General features: G+C 41.4%; 1 protein-coding gene across 3 annotated transcripts in view; it reads left to right on the top strand.

The window, feature by feature from the left end:
• Window positions 1-19,485, top strand: part of LOC143301876 (vesicle-associated membrane protein 3-like) — a 33,397-nt gene extending 13,912 nt beyond the window's left edge. For all 3 annotated transcript variants that reach the window (XM_076616294.1, XM_076616293.1, XM_076616292.1), the window contains 5 exons: window positions 682-760; window positions 4,064-4,142; window positions 5,176-5,255; window positions 7,231-7,282; window positions 18,877-19,485. In XM_076616294.1, the coding sequence (XP_076472409.1) occupies window positions 682-760; window positions 4,064-4,142; window positions 5,176-5,255; window positions 7,231-7,282; window positions 18,877-19,001 (415 nt within the window). In that variant the 3' untranslated portion in view covers window positions 19,002-19,485. The remainder of the gene's footprint in view (window positions 1-681; window positions 761-4,063; window positions 4,143-5,175; window positions 5,256-7,230; window positions 7,283-18,876) is intronic.
• Window positions 19,486-19,690: the final 205 nt, after the last annotated feature.

Here is a 19,690-nt window from a genome sequence, read left to right as displayed (position 1 = left end):
TCTTCCTGTGCTGCTGTTGGCGTCCTTTTGTTGTGGCTGTAAGGTAGAGGTCCAGGTTGGGCTGTGGTGGGTTGGGCCGGCAGGGTTGTCTTGTGACTGATTGTGGGGGCTTGTTGTTCCTGTCCTGGTGTGGTGTGTGTGTGTGTGATAGATTGGTGTGTTATGAGTGTGTGTGTGTGTGTGTGTGTGTGTGTGTCTTTGTTTCAGATGTTTTTATGTAGTATGCGGTTTGTGTGTGTGTGTGTGTGTGCGCGCGCGCGTGCGCACATGTGAGGGAGGGAGGGAGTGTGTGTCAGTGCCTGTTTTTGTGTCTGTTCATTTTCTTTTAAGTTGAGATTTCTTGAGAACTTTGCCTGACAAGCAGGGAAGCCCCCCCCCCCCACCCCCCCTTTTTTTTTTTTTGTGTGTGTGTGTGTGTGTGTGTGTTTAGTGATTTTTACCACTATAGGTACCACCTTTTTGAGTTAACAGATTTATTAGGTAGAAATCCAAGACTTTGTGGGGAGGGTGTGCGCGTGTGTGTGTGTTTGTGGGGGGTCCAGCAGCATAGGCGCATGCACACACTTACACACACACACACACACACACACACACACGCATGCATGCATAGACGCACGCAAGAAGAAACATGTGTGCCACCACTTGGACAGGCACTGGAAGTTGCATTGTTGGGTTGTCCAGGTCTGGGGGGCCCGGCGGACCGCCAATGCCACGGGAGCAGAGCAAGCGTCTGCAGCAGACGCAGGCCCAGGTGGATGAGGTGAGTTTCATCCTGCCCTCCCCCCATCCCCACCCCCCATTACCCCTCCCCCCCACCCCTTTTTAAGACAGACTGGCTGCCTAAAAGGCAGGGTAAAGTAAGCACAGGACAGGGTCGTTGAGGAGAGTTCCACACCCCCACCTTCCCTGAAGATGGAGAATGGCTGCCGAAATGGCGGAGTAAACTAAGCGCCTGCAGCAGGGATAGTCCCATGTGGATGAGATGAGTTCCATCCTGCTGTCCCCCAGCCGAACCCCCTGTGCCCCCCAAAGACAGAGACTGGTTGCCCAGAAGGCAGGCTAAAGTAAGCACCTGCAGCAAACACAGGACAGGGTCGATGAGGAGAGTTCCACACCCCCACCTTCCCTGAAAATGGAGAATGGTTGTCTAAATGGTGGAGTAAATTAAGTTCCTGCAGCAGGCGTAGTCCCATGTTGATGAGATGAGTTTCAACCGCCCCCTCCCCCCTCCTGAACAGAAGACGGAGAATTGCTGCCTAAATGGCAGGGGAAAGTAAGTGCCTGCAGCAAACAGGCCCAGGATGAGGAGGAGAGTTTCGCACCCGACCATGAAGATGGAAAATGGCTGCCAAAAGAAATGGCCATGTAAATAGGTCATACATTGTAAAAGCACACTTTGTTAGACAACCCTTTTATTGCCATGGTTTCTTTTACATGTGCTTAGTGCATGCAGCACATTGGACCTCGGTTTAACGTCTCATCCGAATGACTAGTGTCCAGACCATTTGTCGGTCTAGACCCCATGCGCTCAGATCTCTCGTTTCCTAGGTTGTACACGTTACCACTAGGCCACCACTCCACTCAGGACAAACCCACCCACCCCCTCACACAGACCCTTGCCTGGTCAGGACCCTGTTAAAACAGATCTCCTCCCTGTGTCTTAACCCATCGGTGATGACAAAGTGTGCACTCATATTTAATCAGCGTTATGTATAGCCGAAATAGTCATCTTGTTTAATGGTTCAATGTTCAAAATTCATGTCTGCTTTTGGTGTACACACATTTGATGGCAGTAAAGTAACTGCCCTTCATTTTCAGTCAGTGAACCTTTTTTTTTTCATGCGTAATTTAGTAAAAATTTTGATGTAAAAAAAAGTTACCTTTGTCAAACGAAAGGTTCTTGCATCTGCTCAATCTTGACGATTCTGACAACAGTGATTGTGCTAATGCTTTATCACCCCCAATAAAGTGAAAGCAGCAAGGATAGTGATGAAGAAGAAGATGATGAAGAAACTGTATCAGTGCCAGCAGATTCTGATGTTGTGGTAGCGTGGTACTAGGGTCAGGGGTGTTTTGATGCTCATCTCTTGCTCCTAGTTACAGCCGTTTTCGAAGATGTCAGCGAAAAAGTCGTTGACTTACTGAACTTACAAATGAGCTTTACCCATTAACATGATTAAGTACACAGAATTTGGTGATGATTTTGCTCCATTCAGGCATGAAGGGCAACTTATTATTATTGTTATTATTATTATTATTAATTTTTTTTTTCTTCTATACAACTAGTGGTTTTCTTGAAGCTTCTTGGAGGCAGGGTGAGGCTGGCAGGCAGGTAAGGCGGAGGCAGGTCCAGTCAGTTTCAGTTTCACTTTCTCAAGGAGGCGTCCTTGAGTTCAGACAAATGCATATACTCTACACCACATCTGCTAGGCAGATGCCTGACAGCAGCATAACCCAATGTGCTTGTCAGGCCTTGAGTGCATACCTATATGTTTGTGTACCTTTCAGAGTGGATTTCTTTTTACCAAATTTTACTTGAGTACAATGCTTTTGTTGCCATGGTTTCTTTTTCGGTGCGCCAAGTGCGTGCTGCACACGGGACCTGGGTTTATCGTCTCATCCGAAAGACTAGATGCTCCGTTTGATTTCCCGGTCAAACTAAGGAGAAACGGCGAGAGTGGAGTTTGAACTCGCACCCTCACGGACTTGCTATATTGGCAGCTGAGCGTCTGAACTGTTCTGCCACCTCCCTCCTTGGAAGGCCAGCCACAGTGATAAGTGTTAACGCAGCCCTTCTCTGTTCTGGGTCAGTGACTGTGTGCTCCAGGTGGTGTGAGTGTCAGCAGGTTTGGGAATAGATAGGAAAGGCAGGTGTACTTGGTACAGTTCATATAGCCACGCTGCACTGCTGCTGCAAGCCAAAGCTCTGAGCCTTCCTATTGATTTCTGCCGCCCTGTTTTGGGGGAGTGGGGGAGTGGGGGGGAGATGTGCACAGCTGCGGGCATCATTATTTGGGCTGTGATTAGAGACGGATGGTGTAGTGGTAGTTGTTTGTCTGTCTGTCTGTCTGTCTGTCTGTATAGACGCATGGTGTTGTGGTAGTAGTTGGTTTGTCCATCTGTGTGTGTCTGTACACACACACACACAGGGTGGTGGGACCGTGCTCAGGAGGCCTGGGGGATGGGGGAGAGGGGAGGGATGGGGGTGGGATGTGATGGTTTTTGCGCTTAGGGGAGGGGTGTGTGGTGGTGGTTGTTGGGGTGTGTGTGGGGTGGGGGTGGGAGAACTAAATTTGTGTCTCAATGTTGGGGCATTTTCTGTCTGTTGGATGTCAGGTACCATTCCTCTGCTAAGAGTTTTGTTTCTGCTGATAATCCTTCAGAGATTTAGGGAGAAGGTGGGGGGTAATAAGGGGAAAAGGGAGAGAGGAAAAGAGAAGGATTTATTCCCAAAAGGAAAACATCACCATCCCCAATATTGATATGTGTGTGCATTATATATTTATAGAAAAAAAAGGTATGCATGTTCCCCAAATCTATGCAGAATATACCCAACAATGCATAATCAGGCACATATCAATGCATACATATGTACAAACATATAATGATGCATATGTACACATTCATAAATCATATTTGCTGTCCATAATACAGTAAATACTGTTACAGTTTGTGTAACACAAATAGTAAAGACAACACACATAAAAACTAGTACACTATCCATCAAGATATCTATCCATCCATCCATATATCTATTCATTCATCCATTGGAAGAAATCCACTCTGATGAGGTACACAAATATGTGCTTGCACTCATGCTTGCCTGCATTATTTTAGATGGCGGATATTGGTAATTCATAATGATAGTTTTTTGTGGTGTTTTAGAAGGTGGATATTGAGAATTATTAAATTATTGATTTTTGTGGTGTTTTAGATAGTGTATATGTATTTGGTTTTGTGGTGTTTCAGATGATGGATATTGATAATAATTAATGATTGATTTTTGTGGTGTTTTAGAGGGTGGATATTGAAGATTGATGATTTTTTTTCCTTTTTTCTGTAGGTGGTGGATATTATGCGAGTCAACGTGGACAAAGTGTTGGAGCGAGATCAGAAAATCTCAGAGCTGGACGACAGGGCAGGTGGGTGGTTACCTGTCATATTACTCTGTTGTCACAACATATTTCTCTGTGTGGAACTGGGGCCTCTCCTGGGCAGAGTGCATCGCTACTGTGAGGATGCCGCCCATTACATTTAAAAAAAAAAATTTGTATTGTATTACTGTTGTCTCAACAGGTTTCTCTATGTGAAATTTGGGCTGCTCTCCCCAGAAAGAGCATATCGCTACACTGAGAGCACCACCCATTTTTTGTTGTTGTGTTTTTCTGCCTGCAGTTAAATTTGTTTTTTTACTGAAGTGGGTTTTCCGACAGAATTTTGCTAGGGACAACCCTTTTGTTGCCATGGATTCTTTGACATGCACTAAGTGCATGCTGCACACGGGACCTCGGTTTATTGCCTTATCCAAATGACTAGCATCCAGACCACCACTCAGGGTCTAGTGGAGGGGGCGAAAATACTAGCGACTGTGGGATTTGAACCAGTGCGCTCAGATTCTCTTGCTTCCTGGGCGGATGTGTGACCACTAGGCCAACACTCCACATTTTAGTTTTGCCTGCAGGTGTATTTGTTTTCCTGTCAGAGTAGATTTTTTTTTACAGAATTTTGCCAGGGACAACCCTGTTGTTGCCGTGGTTTCTTTTATGTGCACAAAGTGCATGCCGCATCTTTGCAGGATGGTTGGAAGGTGAAGATGTCCGGAGTACAGTACACAGTACTTTGGTTTCACTGAATTACTGCTGCCACCATTATTGTGGAAAATTGATTATGCCAGATTCTTCTCCTCTTTCTCTGTTTGCCTGTCTCAGTCTTTTTCTTGCTTTTTGACTCTCTCTCTCTCATGCATGCATACATGCACGCACACACAGACAGACACACACACACACAACACACTCACAGCACACACAACGTGTGCGCGCACAAGCACTGTCTGTCCCTCTCTCTGTCTCACACATGTAGGCACCATGCAGACACACACACACACACACACACACACACACACACACATACACATACTCCTACACAACAGTGTACTCAATGAGAATTTGGTTTCAGATGCCTTGCAAGCCGGAGCCTCCCAGTTTGAAGCTAGCGCTGGTAAATTGAAACGGAAATACTGGTGGAAGAATTGCAAGGTGAGCTATCCATTGGCACATGGAAACACTCCTAGTGTATTTTTTATGTACTGTCAGTGGAATTGATGTAGGGATTTCCAGAAGTTTTCTACAGAGAGAGAGAGAGAGAGAGAGAGAGAGAAACTGTCATAGTTTGTGTATGTCTGCTTGTGTATGTGTGTGAGTGCATGAGATTGTTGTGTGAGTGCATGTGTGGGTATGTGCGTGTGTGAGTGTGTGAGAGTGTGTGTGTGTGTGTGTGTGCATTTGTGCATGTGTTTGTGTGTGTATGTGAGAGAGACAAAGGGGATGGAAAGACAGAAAAAAGGAAGGGAAAATGTCAAGTGTTTAAATTTTCAGTTCTAGGGAGTTGTCAAAGGATACGCCACTCCACGTCTAGTTTAGAAGACAAAAAACCTGAAACAAATGTTTGGGCTAGAGGTGAAAAACCTAAAAAAAAAAAAAAAAAAGAACTGAAAGTCGTAAGTGTTGGTGTTTTGTGAGTCCTATGCCCAAAACTGTTGCTGTCTGTATGTGCCGCTGCTGCTGCTGCTCAGATGATGATTATTCTGGGCGTGATCATCGGTATCATTGTCATTATTGTTATCGGTGAGTGGTGGTGGTTGTTGTGTTGTGCCCGGATGGGGCTTGGGGGTGGAAGCACAGGGGGCTTCCTCCACGCCCTCCTGTCTCCCCCCGCTCTGCCATTCCCACCCCCTTGAACTCCCCCCTGCAGTCTTGTGTTGTCGTTGTCATTGTTGTTGTTATTGTTGTCATTCACCTCTCTAGTTGTTGTGGCTGAGATATTAGGAGTTGGCCCATCTGAGTAAGAGGCAGTTCTTGTATTTGTTGTGCGTTGTGTGTTTTCTGAATATTCTTGTTTTATTCACTTTGTCTTTTGCAGTTTGCATCGATTATGTTTTTGTGACTGTCTTTTTCTGGTTTTTTTTTTTTCCTTGATTTGTTTTCATGTGGTTTTGCTGTTCTGTGTGTTGTTCTTTTCCTTAGCAGGATTGCTGTTGTGGTTTCGGTTGTTTCTTCAGAGTTTTGGTTTACTTTGAAAGCACTGTTCTTGGGTCATTGTGTAGCTAGGTTTAGTGTGAGGTACTCGAAGATTTGGTTCATTTTGAAAGCGCAGTTCTTCTTCTGAACTTAGGTGGAGTACTGTGGATGTAGTTTTTGTTACTATATTGTAATATCTGATGGACACAAAAGACAAAATGGTTAGATTGTTGGACTTTCAATCTGAGGGTCATGGGTTCGATCCCTGCATCGGTGCATGGTGAAACATGTAGACAGACCTGCTGGTGCTTGAACCCACACTCATGTGTGTACACACGCAGAAGATCAAATATCCACGTTAAAGATCCTGTAACTCGTAGTTGTGATCGGTGGGATTATGGAAACATGAACACCACAGAAAATGCCCTAATGGGAGTATGGCTGCCTGTATGCTGATATGGCAGGGTTGAAAGCGGTGATATATTGAAAAGGAAAGCCCACCTGTACTGTTGTAGATATTTAAATGAATGTCGGGAGTTGTGGTCTACAATTTCAAATACGAATAGAAGGAAATGAGAGTATTTTTACAGAAAGACAGATAATCTGTCAGGGATAAGGAGATAGAAAACACCAGGCATAAAAGCAACTGTTAACTGAGACGAAACTCTTATCATTTGATGGCTTGTCTGTCTCTGTGTCATGTCTTGTACGTTACAGAAATCATGTATTTTATAATATCAGTATGCTACTGTTGTATATTTTAGAAAATTTTTGTTTTAGCGTCAGTATACTGGTATTTATATATTTCATGCATAGTGTACAGTGTCTTCACTTTTAATGTTGTATCTTTCCAGCACGTTTCTTTTGTTTACTATGAATTTTCAGTGATTTTTTTTTTTCCAGTGATCTTTTTGTTGTTAATGTTGTTGTATTATCACATTTTCTGTTGTAATTATGTTGTGCATGAGTGTGTTTTCTGTTTTTTTCCCTGCAGATGTGGCTGATTTTGATAGGTATCATTGTTATCATTATCATTATCATTGCCGGTAAGTTGATGCGTGCGTATGCGTGTGTGTGTGTGCGTGCACGTGTTATTGCATGCACAGAGAATGCACAGAGCATTTAGCCATTGGGAAGCAGGTGGATACCGGTAGTTTGAAGACAGCAGGTGCCTCCCTCCCTCCCTCCCTCTCTCTCCTCTCCCTCTCTTTCTCTCTGTTTGTCCGTCTTTTGAATTTCTTGTCTTTGCACCCATTCTTTTGTTTATGTGTGGGTGTGTGTGGGTTGGTGGGTGGAGGCTTTTATTATGTATTTTAAAATTTTTTACTCATGGTGGGTTTTTGTATTCCCCCCCCCCACCCCCCCCCCCTTTTTTTTTCTCCCACTCCCACCTCCCACACACACACACACACGCACAGTGACATACACTTACACGGAGACTGCAGGAGATATGTTAGTTTTAAGTTCCATAGAATTCCACACCGCAAATTGGCATTACTGTGAGGAAAATGAAATATTAGGAAACAACAAAAATCCCAGCCAATTGTGGAGAAAGAAAAAAAAAAAGTAGTGTTCATTCTGACATATATATATTGCAGGTGTATGTTTTGCAGAACTTTTTTTTTTAAGAGAATGGGTTTATTATTTCGTGTACAAGTTAACATTTCAGTGCAGGTTGTTTTTTTTTATTTTTTTATTTTTTTTTTTTTGGTGGGAAGAAGTGTTTTTGTTTTGTCTGTGTGTGTTTTACTTTGTTTTGGATGTATATGCATGTTTGTTTTTTTCATAGGATTTTCTTTCCTCCCTCCCCCCCTTTTTTCTTGTTGTTGTTTTTGTTTCAGTTTTCTTGTGGTTGTTTGGCTTTGTTGCCTTGGTGACATGGTTGTTACCATTTTTTTTCCCGTTCCTGTAATGAAAGAACAATAAGGCCTGTGATGTTGATGGAACAGATCTGTAATTTGCAACAAAAAAAAAAAAAAAAAAAAAATCAACAAAATGGAATGAATAAAAGAATGTGTTGGAGAACTACACACTGCTTCCAGTTGCTGATTGCTCTGTGCATTGTTCTGTTGTATTTTTCTGTGTTTTTTTTTGTTTTTTTTTTCTCTTTCTTTTCATTTCTGTTGTTGTGGTTGTAGTGCAGTAGTGTCACTGCTGGCTTTTCTCTTTTTTTTTTTTTTTTTCTTGGAAGGTTGCCTTCTCATTTTCTTGTTTTGAGATGCTTTTTAGGATTTTGGAAAAAAAAAAAAAAAAATCTTACTAACATTATGCTCAAATGTTAACATTAGTTGTATGCTTTCTGTTTCTGTTTTTGTTTCTGTCTCTCTTGATGTCTGAATCTGTCTGTCTGAATCTGTCTGTCCATCTGTCTGTCTCTTACTTTCATTAAGTCTCTCTCTCTCTCTCTTTTCTTCTTCTAATTTATTCTCTCTTTTACATCAAATTTCAGTGTATTCTTTTTTTCCTTTAAGTTTGAAAATTCCAGTGTGTTCTTCCATTTTGTTTCAGAGACTAGTGTTTTTTCCTTTTTGTTTTAAAGTTCCAGTGTACTCTGTCTCTCTGTCTCTCTCTCTCTCTCTCTCTCTCTCTCTCTCTCTCACTGTCTCTCTCTCTCTCTGTTTTGAAGTCCATATGTATGTTGACAAATTTTGGAAAGTTCTGCATGCTGGGTGGTGTAGGGTTTGTTTTTTGAGAGAAGCAAGGAAAAGGAAGAAGTCTTAGTAGTTACAGACAGTGTGTTAACGTTGCAGCAAGGAGGGGGGCTGGAGTGTGCTTTGATCCTTGGAAGTTGAAGAGTATTTGTGCCTCTTCCAGGCAACGCAAAGAAATTGTTTGTATTCCTGCCGCAACAAATATGTTAGTATATATACAGAGAGGGGGAAAAAAATCCATCTTAAAAAATCCATTGCTGTGTATTTTTATGAATTGTGTTTGTGTTTTGAATTATTACTATTAATTATTAAGAATTATTGCAGAATTTTTCTCTTTTTCCCTCTGTCTTTCTGTCAGTCTCATACTTTGATTTAGTTTTTAGGTGGAAACAGATAGGATGTTGGTATTTTTGGAAGGTAGCAGATGATTTTTCAAGGTGATTGCTATGAGAAATGGATTGTGATGCAAATAATGGATTGTTTTAAAGCATGCATGATTATTAGAATTTGAAAAGCAGGAGTCGGTGAAGTTTGTGACTTGCTTACTACAATACTAGTAGTAGCTGACAGTTTTTGAACATTGAGTGATGGTTGGATTGATGGTAATTATGATGATGATGATGGCAGTATGACTGAATTGTAAAAATTTTGTCTTAAATCTAAGACAGTATTTTCGAGCTGCCCATGTTTAACTTTGTTTTCATTGTTTTCATATCTTTCTTTCTTTGTTCTTTGTGTTTGAAAGAAATTTAGATTTTAATCATCATGTTAGCTGTCTTGCTCCTTAGTCTCTTGTAAGTTTTAACCAACTGCAGTTTGAATGTCTGATTGTATGAAGTGATGTTGTTTATTTTCCACTGGGAAGTCAAAATTTACCAAGCACTGTTAACACAGGATTTGTTGATTCTTCTAGGTTGGGGAAGGAGAGGATGTAGGAAGAAGGGGGGGGGGGGGGGGAGGGGAGGGTGTGTGTGTGTGTGTGTGTGTGTGTGTGTGTGTGTGTGTGTGTGAGGATTTAGCGTTTGGTGGCATGACTGATGTGCTTCACTGCACCAATGCTTTGGCTTTTTTGCATGGCGACTGGCTGTCTGCACTTTCCATGTTGACCGATGCTTTTTGTCTGCACTTAGACCTCCACCCCTGTGTGTGTGTGTGTGTGTGTGTGTGTGTGTGTGTGTGTTGGTGTGCGCACCTGCGTGCGTGTTTGTGTGCGTGCGTGTCGCTCTGTCTCTGTCTTTTCTTCATCCTAGTTGTTCTCAGATGCTTGGCAAATTATCGGGAGATTCTTCTTTAGATTGTAGTCTAAATTAAACTGAAGGAAGATAGGCAACGTGGCAAAATTTGTAAAAACGATGGAGGTATTGCCGCGATTTCAGCCTGTAACAGAAAGTCTCGTATCCCGGTAATGGAAATTTAGGGGTTCCAGACCTAGCACTTGCTGTCTGTCATATGTTCCCCCCGAGGGGAAAGCTCTGAGCTAAACTTTTATTCGTTGAACTTTTTTTTTTTTTTTTTTTTTGTGTGTTTGAATGAAGATGTTGAATGACTAGCGGCGCAGGATACAGGATAATGCAGCATGCCCTCTTTGCGTGTGTGTGTGTGTGTGTGTGTGTGTGTGTTGTGTGTTGTGTGTGTGTGTGTGTGTGTGTGTGTAGTTTGCTGTTTGTCTGACCTAGTGAAAGGTCTTGCTTTGCATTGTGCTTGAAAGTTGGCTGCACAGAAGTGTAGGCAGGAGTGAATGGTAAACCCAAATCCCTTGCTTTTGTTGTTTAAAGTTAGTGTCCCTGTCGTGTCATGTGAAGCACTTGGAGGCTTGGGATGATATCTATCTGACCTAGGGCAATATTTATGAAAATCAGGTGATGTTCAGATGGAAAGTTTGGGGAAAATATTCAGCTGCCTTTTTCTTCTCATAGCCTGGACTGGAAAAAAAAAAAAAAAAAAAAGAAAGAAAGAAAAGAAGAAGAAAAAGAAGAAAACGCATCTTTGTGTGGTGTGATGGGTAAGAAATGGAGTTAAATGAAAATTAAGACAAGACTTTGATCATAGTGATGACCAGATGAATTAGAAAAAAAAACAACCCATTTTGTGTGTCTGTATGTCTGTGTGTGCATGCATGTGAGCGGGCGTGAATGTGCACACTCCTGTGCGTGCATGCATGGGTCTGTGCACTCTCATTGTGTTTTTTTTATGGACAGTTAGTATATTATGTTTATGTTGAGTAGTTAAGTTTGATCCTTTTTATAAAACATATTCTGCGTTACTCTTGGTTTGTGCATTGGTACAGTCCCCCCTCCCCACCCCCCCCCACCCCAAACAACAGGTTCTTGGTATCCCGAGGTGCAGTGGGCACTTTGGCAAAGTGGTTAGAAGAGTGTGAGACGTTCAGTCAGATAAGGGTCCTGGGTTCAAGCCTGGTATCATCTCCTAGTGGGTTATGGGTGGAAGAAGGTTTCTCCTTCTTCGTTCGTGGGCTGTATCTCCCACGCTAACTCGTATGTACGTGAGTGGGCTTTTACGTGTATATTTACCCCGCTATGTAGGCAGCCACACTCCATTTTCGGGGGTGTGCATGCTGGATATGTTCTTGTTTCCATAACCCACCGAACGCTGACATGGATTACAGGATCTTTAACGTGCGTATTTGATCTTCTGCTTGCGTATACACAGGCACTGGCAGGTCTGCGCATATGTTGACCTGGGAGATCATAAAAATCTCCACCCTTTACCCACCAGGCGCCACCACCGTGATTCGAACCTGGGACCTTCAGATTGAAAGTCCAACGCTTTAACCATTCGGCTATTGCGCTCGTTGAAGGTTTCTCCAATCTCACATGTCAGCATACGTCACCATGTGCAGACCTGCCGACTGCCTTCAGCCCCTTGATGTGTATACACATGCAGAACATCAAAGATTGATGTTAAAGGATCATGTAAATCCATGTCAGCATTCGGTGGGGTGTGGAAACAGAAATGTACACCAGCGTGCACACCTGGGAAATTGGAGTATGGCTGCCTAAAGGGCAGGATCAGAATAGTCATACATGTAAAAAGCCCAGATGTAGACTGTTTCAACTTGGAATGAATGAGTTGAGTTTCAGCCCACGAGCACCAAATTAAGAAGTATCCAGGTATAGTTGAATGGAGGTTAGACACAAGTAGCACATGGTATCAGTTGAATGAAAGGTGGAATTCCATGTGAAGAATGCTGCAATTTAGCACATTCATCAGTGTTACAAAGGGAACATGGTGATTCAAGTGTTTCAAAAAGGCACGATAATAGAAGTATAGTCACACAGAAGAAATTTTGATCTCGCTGTCAAAATTAGGGAAAGCTGAACATCAGCAGAACTGTCCCAGCTAGCTTTTGAGGTGGCCTAGAGTGGGGGTGGGGGAGGGGGTGTATATATATATATTTTTTGAAGGATTCCATTTAGTTCTTTCAAGTATCCAGAATCCTCCTTTTTCCATCTGTTTGAAATGCACAGCACTAGTACGGTTCTTGGATGTGATGCAGTTCAGTTGCGTAGTGTAAATAAGGAAAGAAGACACTTCTGTTTTCTTTCTTTTTTTTTCTTCTTTGATTTTTACTGTTAGTATGCTGCATTTCCATGAAGACACAGCTACGGATGCAATGCACCGATTTTAAGTTTGAATTACAAAGCGGAAGGTAGCATTTCCAGGTACAGACTTAACCAAAAAAGTTAAGGACCACTTGATAAAAACGGGTCTGTTTTTCATAGAATATTAAAGAAGTTGAGAGGTGATTTGAATTATGCAGACTGCAGTAGTTGTCTTGCCACTGGTTTCACTGCGGTCAAAAGTGATGGATGCTGTTTGCATCTTCAGTATTTCAACTTAAATTTTTTTAATAATCAGGCACCTCTGTTGTTCTTTGTTTTGTTTTGTTTGTTTGTTGATTTTTTATTTTAAATTTTTTTTTACTTGAAACAAATGCTGTATTTTGATAACTATTTCGTAATTTTAGTTGTTAATGTTCTACCATGATTATAAAGTTATATATACTTTTTTCCCCTTCTGTCGTTGCATTGCATCGTGTGCTCAGTTTTTGTTCAGAAGTTCTGTATACTTTCAGCACTGTCAGTTCACACTTCAGCAGGTGTAGACCTTTTGGTAGTGGCAGTATTTATTATTATTATTATTATTATTATTTGAGTGTTCTCGAGAAATGGAATGGCATAGAATCATGGAAAAAAGGTAAACTCTGAAGCGTTACAAAACATTGAAACAAAGAAATATAAACTTCATTTTTATTTAAAATAGAGATGATAAAAAAGGAAGAAGGTAGGTAGAAGAACTTTTAAAATTATAATTTTTTCAGTTTATTGGTGGGAGCTCTAACGGGGGATTAATCTGTAATTGATCAGATCCATGATCAAACTGATTGTTGAATGTTTATATATATTTTTTAAGGTGATTGACCTTCCAACAGTTGAAAAGAAAATGTCAGGTTAATAAGATTGTTGCTGTATTTTTTAATTTTATTGTAGAACCGTAGTTTCATGACGAAAAGGACTGATTTCTGTACTGGGTCTGATAGAGTTACACCCCATGATCATTGCATTTGTTCACACATTTTGTCTGAAATTGAGGTTTGAAAATTAATGTAAATAGTTTTACTTAAATTTAAAACAACATTTGTACACGGAAAAGGCCTGATGGATTTTTGTAGTTGGTCTGGTAGAGTCATGCCCCATGATCATTGCATTTGGTAGAGCTATTCCCCTTGATCATGGCATTTGGTCGAGTTATATACTTCGTGACCATTGCATTTAGCAGAATTATACTCCATGATCATTGCATTTGATAGAGCTATGCCACATGATCTGTTGCATTTGGTTGAGTTATGCCCCTTGATCTTTTGCATTAGGTTGAGTAATGCCCCATGATCATTGCATTTGGTAAAGTATGCCCCATGATCATTGCATTTGTTGTAGTTGTATGCCCCATGATCACTGCGTTTGGTAGAGCTATGCCCCATGATCATTGCATTTTATGCCCCATGATCATTGTTTTTGGTTGAGTTATACCCCATGATCTATATCATTTTATGCCCCATGATCATTGCAGTTGGTAGAGTTATGCCCCACGATCATTGGATTTGACAGAGTTATGCCCCATGATCATTGCAGTTGGTAGTTATGCCCCATTATAATTGCATTTGGTAGAGTTATGCCCCATGATCATTACATTTAGTAGAGTTGTACCCCATGATCATTGCATTTGGCAGAGTTATACTCTATGATCATTGCATTTGGCAGATTTATACCTCATGATCAGTTGCATTTGGCAAGAGTTATACCCCATGATCTGTTGCATTTGGTAGAGTTATGCCCCATGATCATTGCATTTGTTCACCCGTTTTGTCTGTTCTCTTGCTCTCCCCGCTCCTGTCTTGGCTTTTGGTCACGCTGCCAGTGTGGGCCACTTCGGGCTAAGGGTATGGGCAACGACGCTGTGTCCTGTTGTCACGCTCGCTTCACACCTCTCTCCTACGGCTTCTTTCTCACTGTTTTCTTTCTTTCTTTCTGCCTGCCTGCCTGCTTTCTTTTTCTTTTCATTCTCCTGCTTTTTTTTTTTCTTTTGTATTTTGGATTTTCTCTCCTCTCTTTTTTTTTTTGGTGCTTCTTTTCTTCCTCCTGTCTGTAGATGGTTTGTGCGTAGATCTGCATGGGTAGTTGTAGCCAAAGTTTATTTCCATTGCTTTTTTTTTTTTTTTTTTTTTTTTTTTAAAAATATATATATATATTTTTTTTTGAACATTACTTATAGTAAAAGAAATATATATGTGTTCATATATATAGTTTTTTGTTTAATATGTATTTTTTGGTACTTGATTGGTATTGGTTTGAATAATTCTGACAAAAACTGATTGCTGATTTTGGTTTGAATAATTTGAAGTATTTTACTAGTACCCATTGCTGAATGGTGGTGTAGGCAGAATATATATATATTTTTTTTTTGGAGGGGGCATGGGGGTGGCGTTCGGGCGTGGGTGGGTGGGTGTGGGCGTTAGTTGTGTTATTGATATGTATGTACGTGTGTGTGTTTGATATATATGTATATGAACAATGAGGCATGGTGTGTGTGTGTGTGTGTGTGTGTGTGTGTGTGTGTGTTTAGAATTTCTGCATCCGTGGTAGTTTGCTTACATGTAGTGTCTTTCTGTAGAGTTGCTTCAGATTGCTGTGTTATATGGTAGCAACTGCTTGTTGTTTTACTTAGTAGAATTTGTTTTCTAAAATTCTGTGTTAGTTTTTTTCTCATGTGTTAAAAAAATTGTTTCAAAATATTTTTTTTTTCCATAACCATTTTGGGCAGTGCTCAGTGAATACAAAAGTGCATTTATGATATCTGTTTATTTTAACTTTTAAGATTAATTTTAAACCTGTCCACCAAAATTGTGTTTTCCCAGGAATCCTATTGATAGTACGAGTGCGAAGAAATACATGGAATGCTGTTGCTTGATTTGAAACACTGCTCTCCCTTCTGTTGTATCCCCCAATGCATGTGCATTATCTGTTCATCCGAGATCAGGAGTTGGGTAAATGCCTGGGTACCGTTTTTCTGAAGCAGTGTTACTGTGGACAATGGAAGTTTCTCTGTCGCCAGGGAGATAGTTGAAGGGAAACAACCCAAATTGCTTACCTATCCTGGTTAAGAGTTGAACTTGAAGGATGGATTGCATCCCTTGTCTGACTGGGCTGGGGGGTGGGGTGGGGGGGAATTGGGGGAATAAAAAAAAAAAAAAAAAAAAAGAAAATCCTTTCAGATGTCGCGGGTTGATATTTGGGTCTGTAAGATGTGCGTTGTCATGTGCATTCTATGTTCAGCTTGTTGTTTATCATAACACAAACCACCAAAACTGCAGCACATAATCGTTTTTGATTTAATTTTTTTTTTGGAAAGTGCAGCCTATCTGTTTCCATTCACGTTGGTAGTTTGTATGTGAGAATGTACGTTGTACAGATTGGGAAAGTGGAAACAGTTATATTTTTTTCTCTCTTTCACTTCAGCATGTAGAATTGGCATGATCAGAATCTGCAGCTTGCAAAAGGATTAGTGTTTAGACGTATCTGAAAGACTTTGAGGATTTATTTTTTGTTCTGAATATTAGCATTGATAGCTTCTTTCGTGTGTTGACTTGTTCCTTTGTCTTTTACGCAACAGCTTTGTTGCATGGGATAGGGAGAGGGGGAGCATGTTAGTAAACTTTGATGTGGTACATTTTAGCAGTTTTATTCATAATAATGCATGCACATTATTGAAAGGAGAGTACGGTTTCGGTCTCAGTTTCTTAAGGAGGCGTCACTGCTTTCGGACAGATCCATATATGCTACACCACATCTGCTGGGCACATGCCTGACAGCAGCCTAACTTAAAAGTGCTTGTCAGCCCTTGAGTGCATGCATGTATATGTGTTTATCTATGAGAGAAGATTAAAAAAAAAAAAAAAAAAAAAATATATATATATATATTTTTTTTTTACAGAATTTTGCCAGAGGACAACACTTTTGTTGCCATGGTTTCTTTTTCAGTGCACCAAGTAAAAGCTGCACATAGGACTAAGGTTTATCATCTCATCCGAATGACTAGATGCTCAGTTTGATTTTCCACTTGAGCTTGGGAGAAAGGGTGAGAGCAGGGTTTGAGCCCAGACCCTCTTGGACCCTGCATTGGTAGATAAGCACCTTAACCATTCTGCCACCTTGTTCGGTAAACATGGAACACAGTATCTGATATCTATGTAGCAATAAAAGATGCGGTTTCAGATTTTGAAAAGAAAAAAAGAAGAAAAAAAAAAAAAGAAGAAGAAAAAAAAGAAAGGTTTAAAAAGAAAAAAAAAAGTGGTAAAATGTTATTTAATTACACATACTTAACCGTGACCCAACTAGTGCAGACTCCGGCAGGGGTCTGACATTCCTGTCCTGTACAAACTACTATCCGCCTATGTGGAGAAAACGAAACTATGGCCGATAACCTCCCGGAAGTAGGTAACCTCCCCTTTGTCCCGCTGGCTAGCGCCCTCTAATGTTTTATTAGCATGACAAAAATGGCGCCGGGGAAGTAACCTGGAAGTGTTTGAAACTACAGCAGAATTTTTTTACCCTGGGTTTGACGCAGCTGGCAGGGAACATAAAAAAAAACTAATTCACAGTGACTTGAAGGAGTTTTCACTGAAGAATTTTGTGAAGTCAGTTGCCTGTCAATGTCACAGCAGTTGTGGGTATGGGGAATTGTGGTATCAATGCGAGGCATCATTTTGATTGTGTGTGGCTGGCAGTTATAAATGCAAGTTAAGAAAAAAACAAACAAACCCAACCCCCCCCTTGCCCCCCCCCCCCCCCCCCCAAAAAAAAAAAAAATCCCCCAAACAAACAACAATAACAAAAACCGACAAAACCCTGAAGCAGAACAAGGTCCCAAGGTTGTCTTTAACAGACGAGCAATGCCAGTGGTTGCCAGTAGCGTCCAGTGTTGGTCGGTGGTTTGGAATGTGAATGTTGTTTCTGCTGGTTGGTTGATTGCTGACTGTACTGTGGTGTGGTGATGTGGATCTTCTGCAGGCTTGGTGGTGGGGGGTCGAGGGGGCAGGGGGTGTTGGGGGGGGGGGGGGGGTGTTGTGGAAGGGGGAATATGGAGGAGAATGCATGGAGGCCCTTGGTGCTGGTGACTTGTACTGAATGTTTGATGTACTTGGCAGCCAGCGCTTTTGATTTCGTCTGCGGCTGACAATAATAGTCACTGCTGCATGCTTGTCGCGGCGCTGTGAACTGTGGTGTCAAAGTATAGTTGGAAAAGAGTGTGGTTTGAAATCGTGACATGTTGATTGATAACGCAGCTTCATGTATTGATTACTTATTACAAATGTTCAAGTGCAGTTCATAATGTGATTGATAACACAAATTGATGTATTGATTAATTATTACACATGTTCAAGTGCAGTTCTTATAATTTTTTTGACACGCACTGTGTGATAGATAATTTGAAGTGGGCAAGCATCTTTATTGTTACAATTTTTTGACACGTACTGTGCGATACATAACTTGAAACAGGCAAGACCTACTATACTGTTTTTGTTTTGTATTTTTCAGAAATGTGATCGATTGCATGGGATTCCATAAAACTGACAATGCAGTTTAATTACTTTCAGTGTGTGAAGTAAACAATGGTGCTTGTGTTAAACATAGTGGTTAATGAATTTAGAATGTCACAGAGAAGGGGTAGTGTGTATGCCCAGTGACTCTTTTGAAGGCCTGAAGAGTGTGGTCTTGTCGCTGAACACAGTTAAATAAAGTGAAACATCAACATATGGTGACAATTTTGATTCATTGGTGTAGAGTGCTGGGCTACCCAGAGTAAATCAATGAATAGTTGATGGTAAATTTTGTTTGGGAAGTCTGTTGATTGTAAATCTAGGGTTGCCAGCCAAAACTGGCTGTTTCAAGTTTTGTAGAAAATCCCCCCCCCCCCCCCCAACCCATCCAAAAAGCAACATCAAACAATAACAACAACCAACCAACCAACAAAAAAGCACATGTTAAATTTGTTTAGTTCTGTAACTTTGTGTTTCAGAAACTATTCATCTCAGTATTACGAAAGCTGCTTTGTAATTGTATCTGATTTGAAATATTCAGAGTTAGCGAATGTTTTAATTAGAGTGTCAGCTAGTCAGACCTGGTGTCACCCCCCCCCAAAGGGCCCCCCCCCCCCCCCCCCCCCCCCGAACCGAGAAAAAAAATGTTAGTCTGACCAGAAGGGAGTGCCAGACCTGGCCATCCAGACAGGTTACCCCCTTGTTATCTTTGGAATGAATGGTCGATGTTCCTGTTGACGATGGTGTGTGATGGTGAATGATGATGATGATATTGTTGATGACGTGCGATGATGAAGGAAGCCAGTGCAGCAAGGTGTAACGGAGAGGGGCATGTGTGTGTGTGCGTGTGCGCGTGTGTGTGATGTTGCAGTGTGGGTGGCCACCAGCACAGGAGGCTCTGAAAGTGGCGGTGGCGACAACCCCGGAGGCAAATCGACGACAGCAGCACCGGTCAAGGACACGGGAAGCGGCGGGGGTGAGGGGGGGAAGCAGTGAGAGAGTTTTGGTTCTTCTTCTTCTTCTCCAGGCAACCAGGTCTTCGTGATACCCTTGGGTGGACATTTCAATCTCTCTCCTTTTTTTTTTTTTTTTTTTTTTTTTTTTGTTTCTTTTCACTTTTTCAAAAACATTATTAAAAAAAAAAAGTAGATTGTATGCTGAGAAGCTCGAGTCATGATTAGAAAAAGAGATGAATTGAAGATAGAAATTAATGATTTAGGTGTGATTATTAGGGTGGTAGTCTTTGCTTTTTTAAAAATTTTTTATAGATTGGATAGGAGGTTTGGGTGGGGGATGGGTTGGTTAGATGAATTAGGGGGGGTGGGGGGGGGAGAAGAGGTGAAATGTGTGTAGTGGTGTGTCCCACTCACTGGGCCATTAGAACACACACACACACACACACACACACACACACACACACACACACACACCTGTCATTTTCACTGTCAGTGTTTTTGCTAGCTGTCAAAAAAGTCTGTAACACATAGTTCACACCTGTGCATTGAGCACCGTCCACTTTTTTTTTTTTTTTTTTTTTTTTCTGACACTGATTGTGGAGGTATGAGGTTTTGAACTGGGGGAAAGAAAGAACACAGCTGTGTGGTGTGTCGTCTTTTGGCAGGTGTGGTTTGGTCCCACTGTACATTCTGATATTTAAAAAAAAAAGGATATGCAAGCAGTGTGTG

This window comes from Babylonia areolata, chromosome 28 (genome assembly GCF_041734735.1).
Source record: "Babylonia areolata isolate BAREFJ2019XMU chromosome 28, ASM4173473v1, whole genome shotgun sequence".
In the NCBI taxonomy this organism is placed as follows: Eukaryota; Metazoa; Mollusca; class Gastropoda; order Neogastropoda; family Buccinidae; genus Babylonia; species Babylonia areolata.
The sequence above is the reverse complement of the archived record's forward strand: the minus strand, read 5'-3'. Positions and strand labels throughout refer to the sequence as shown.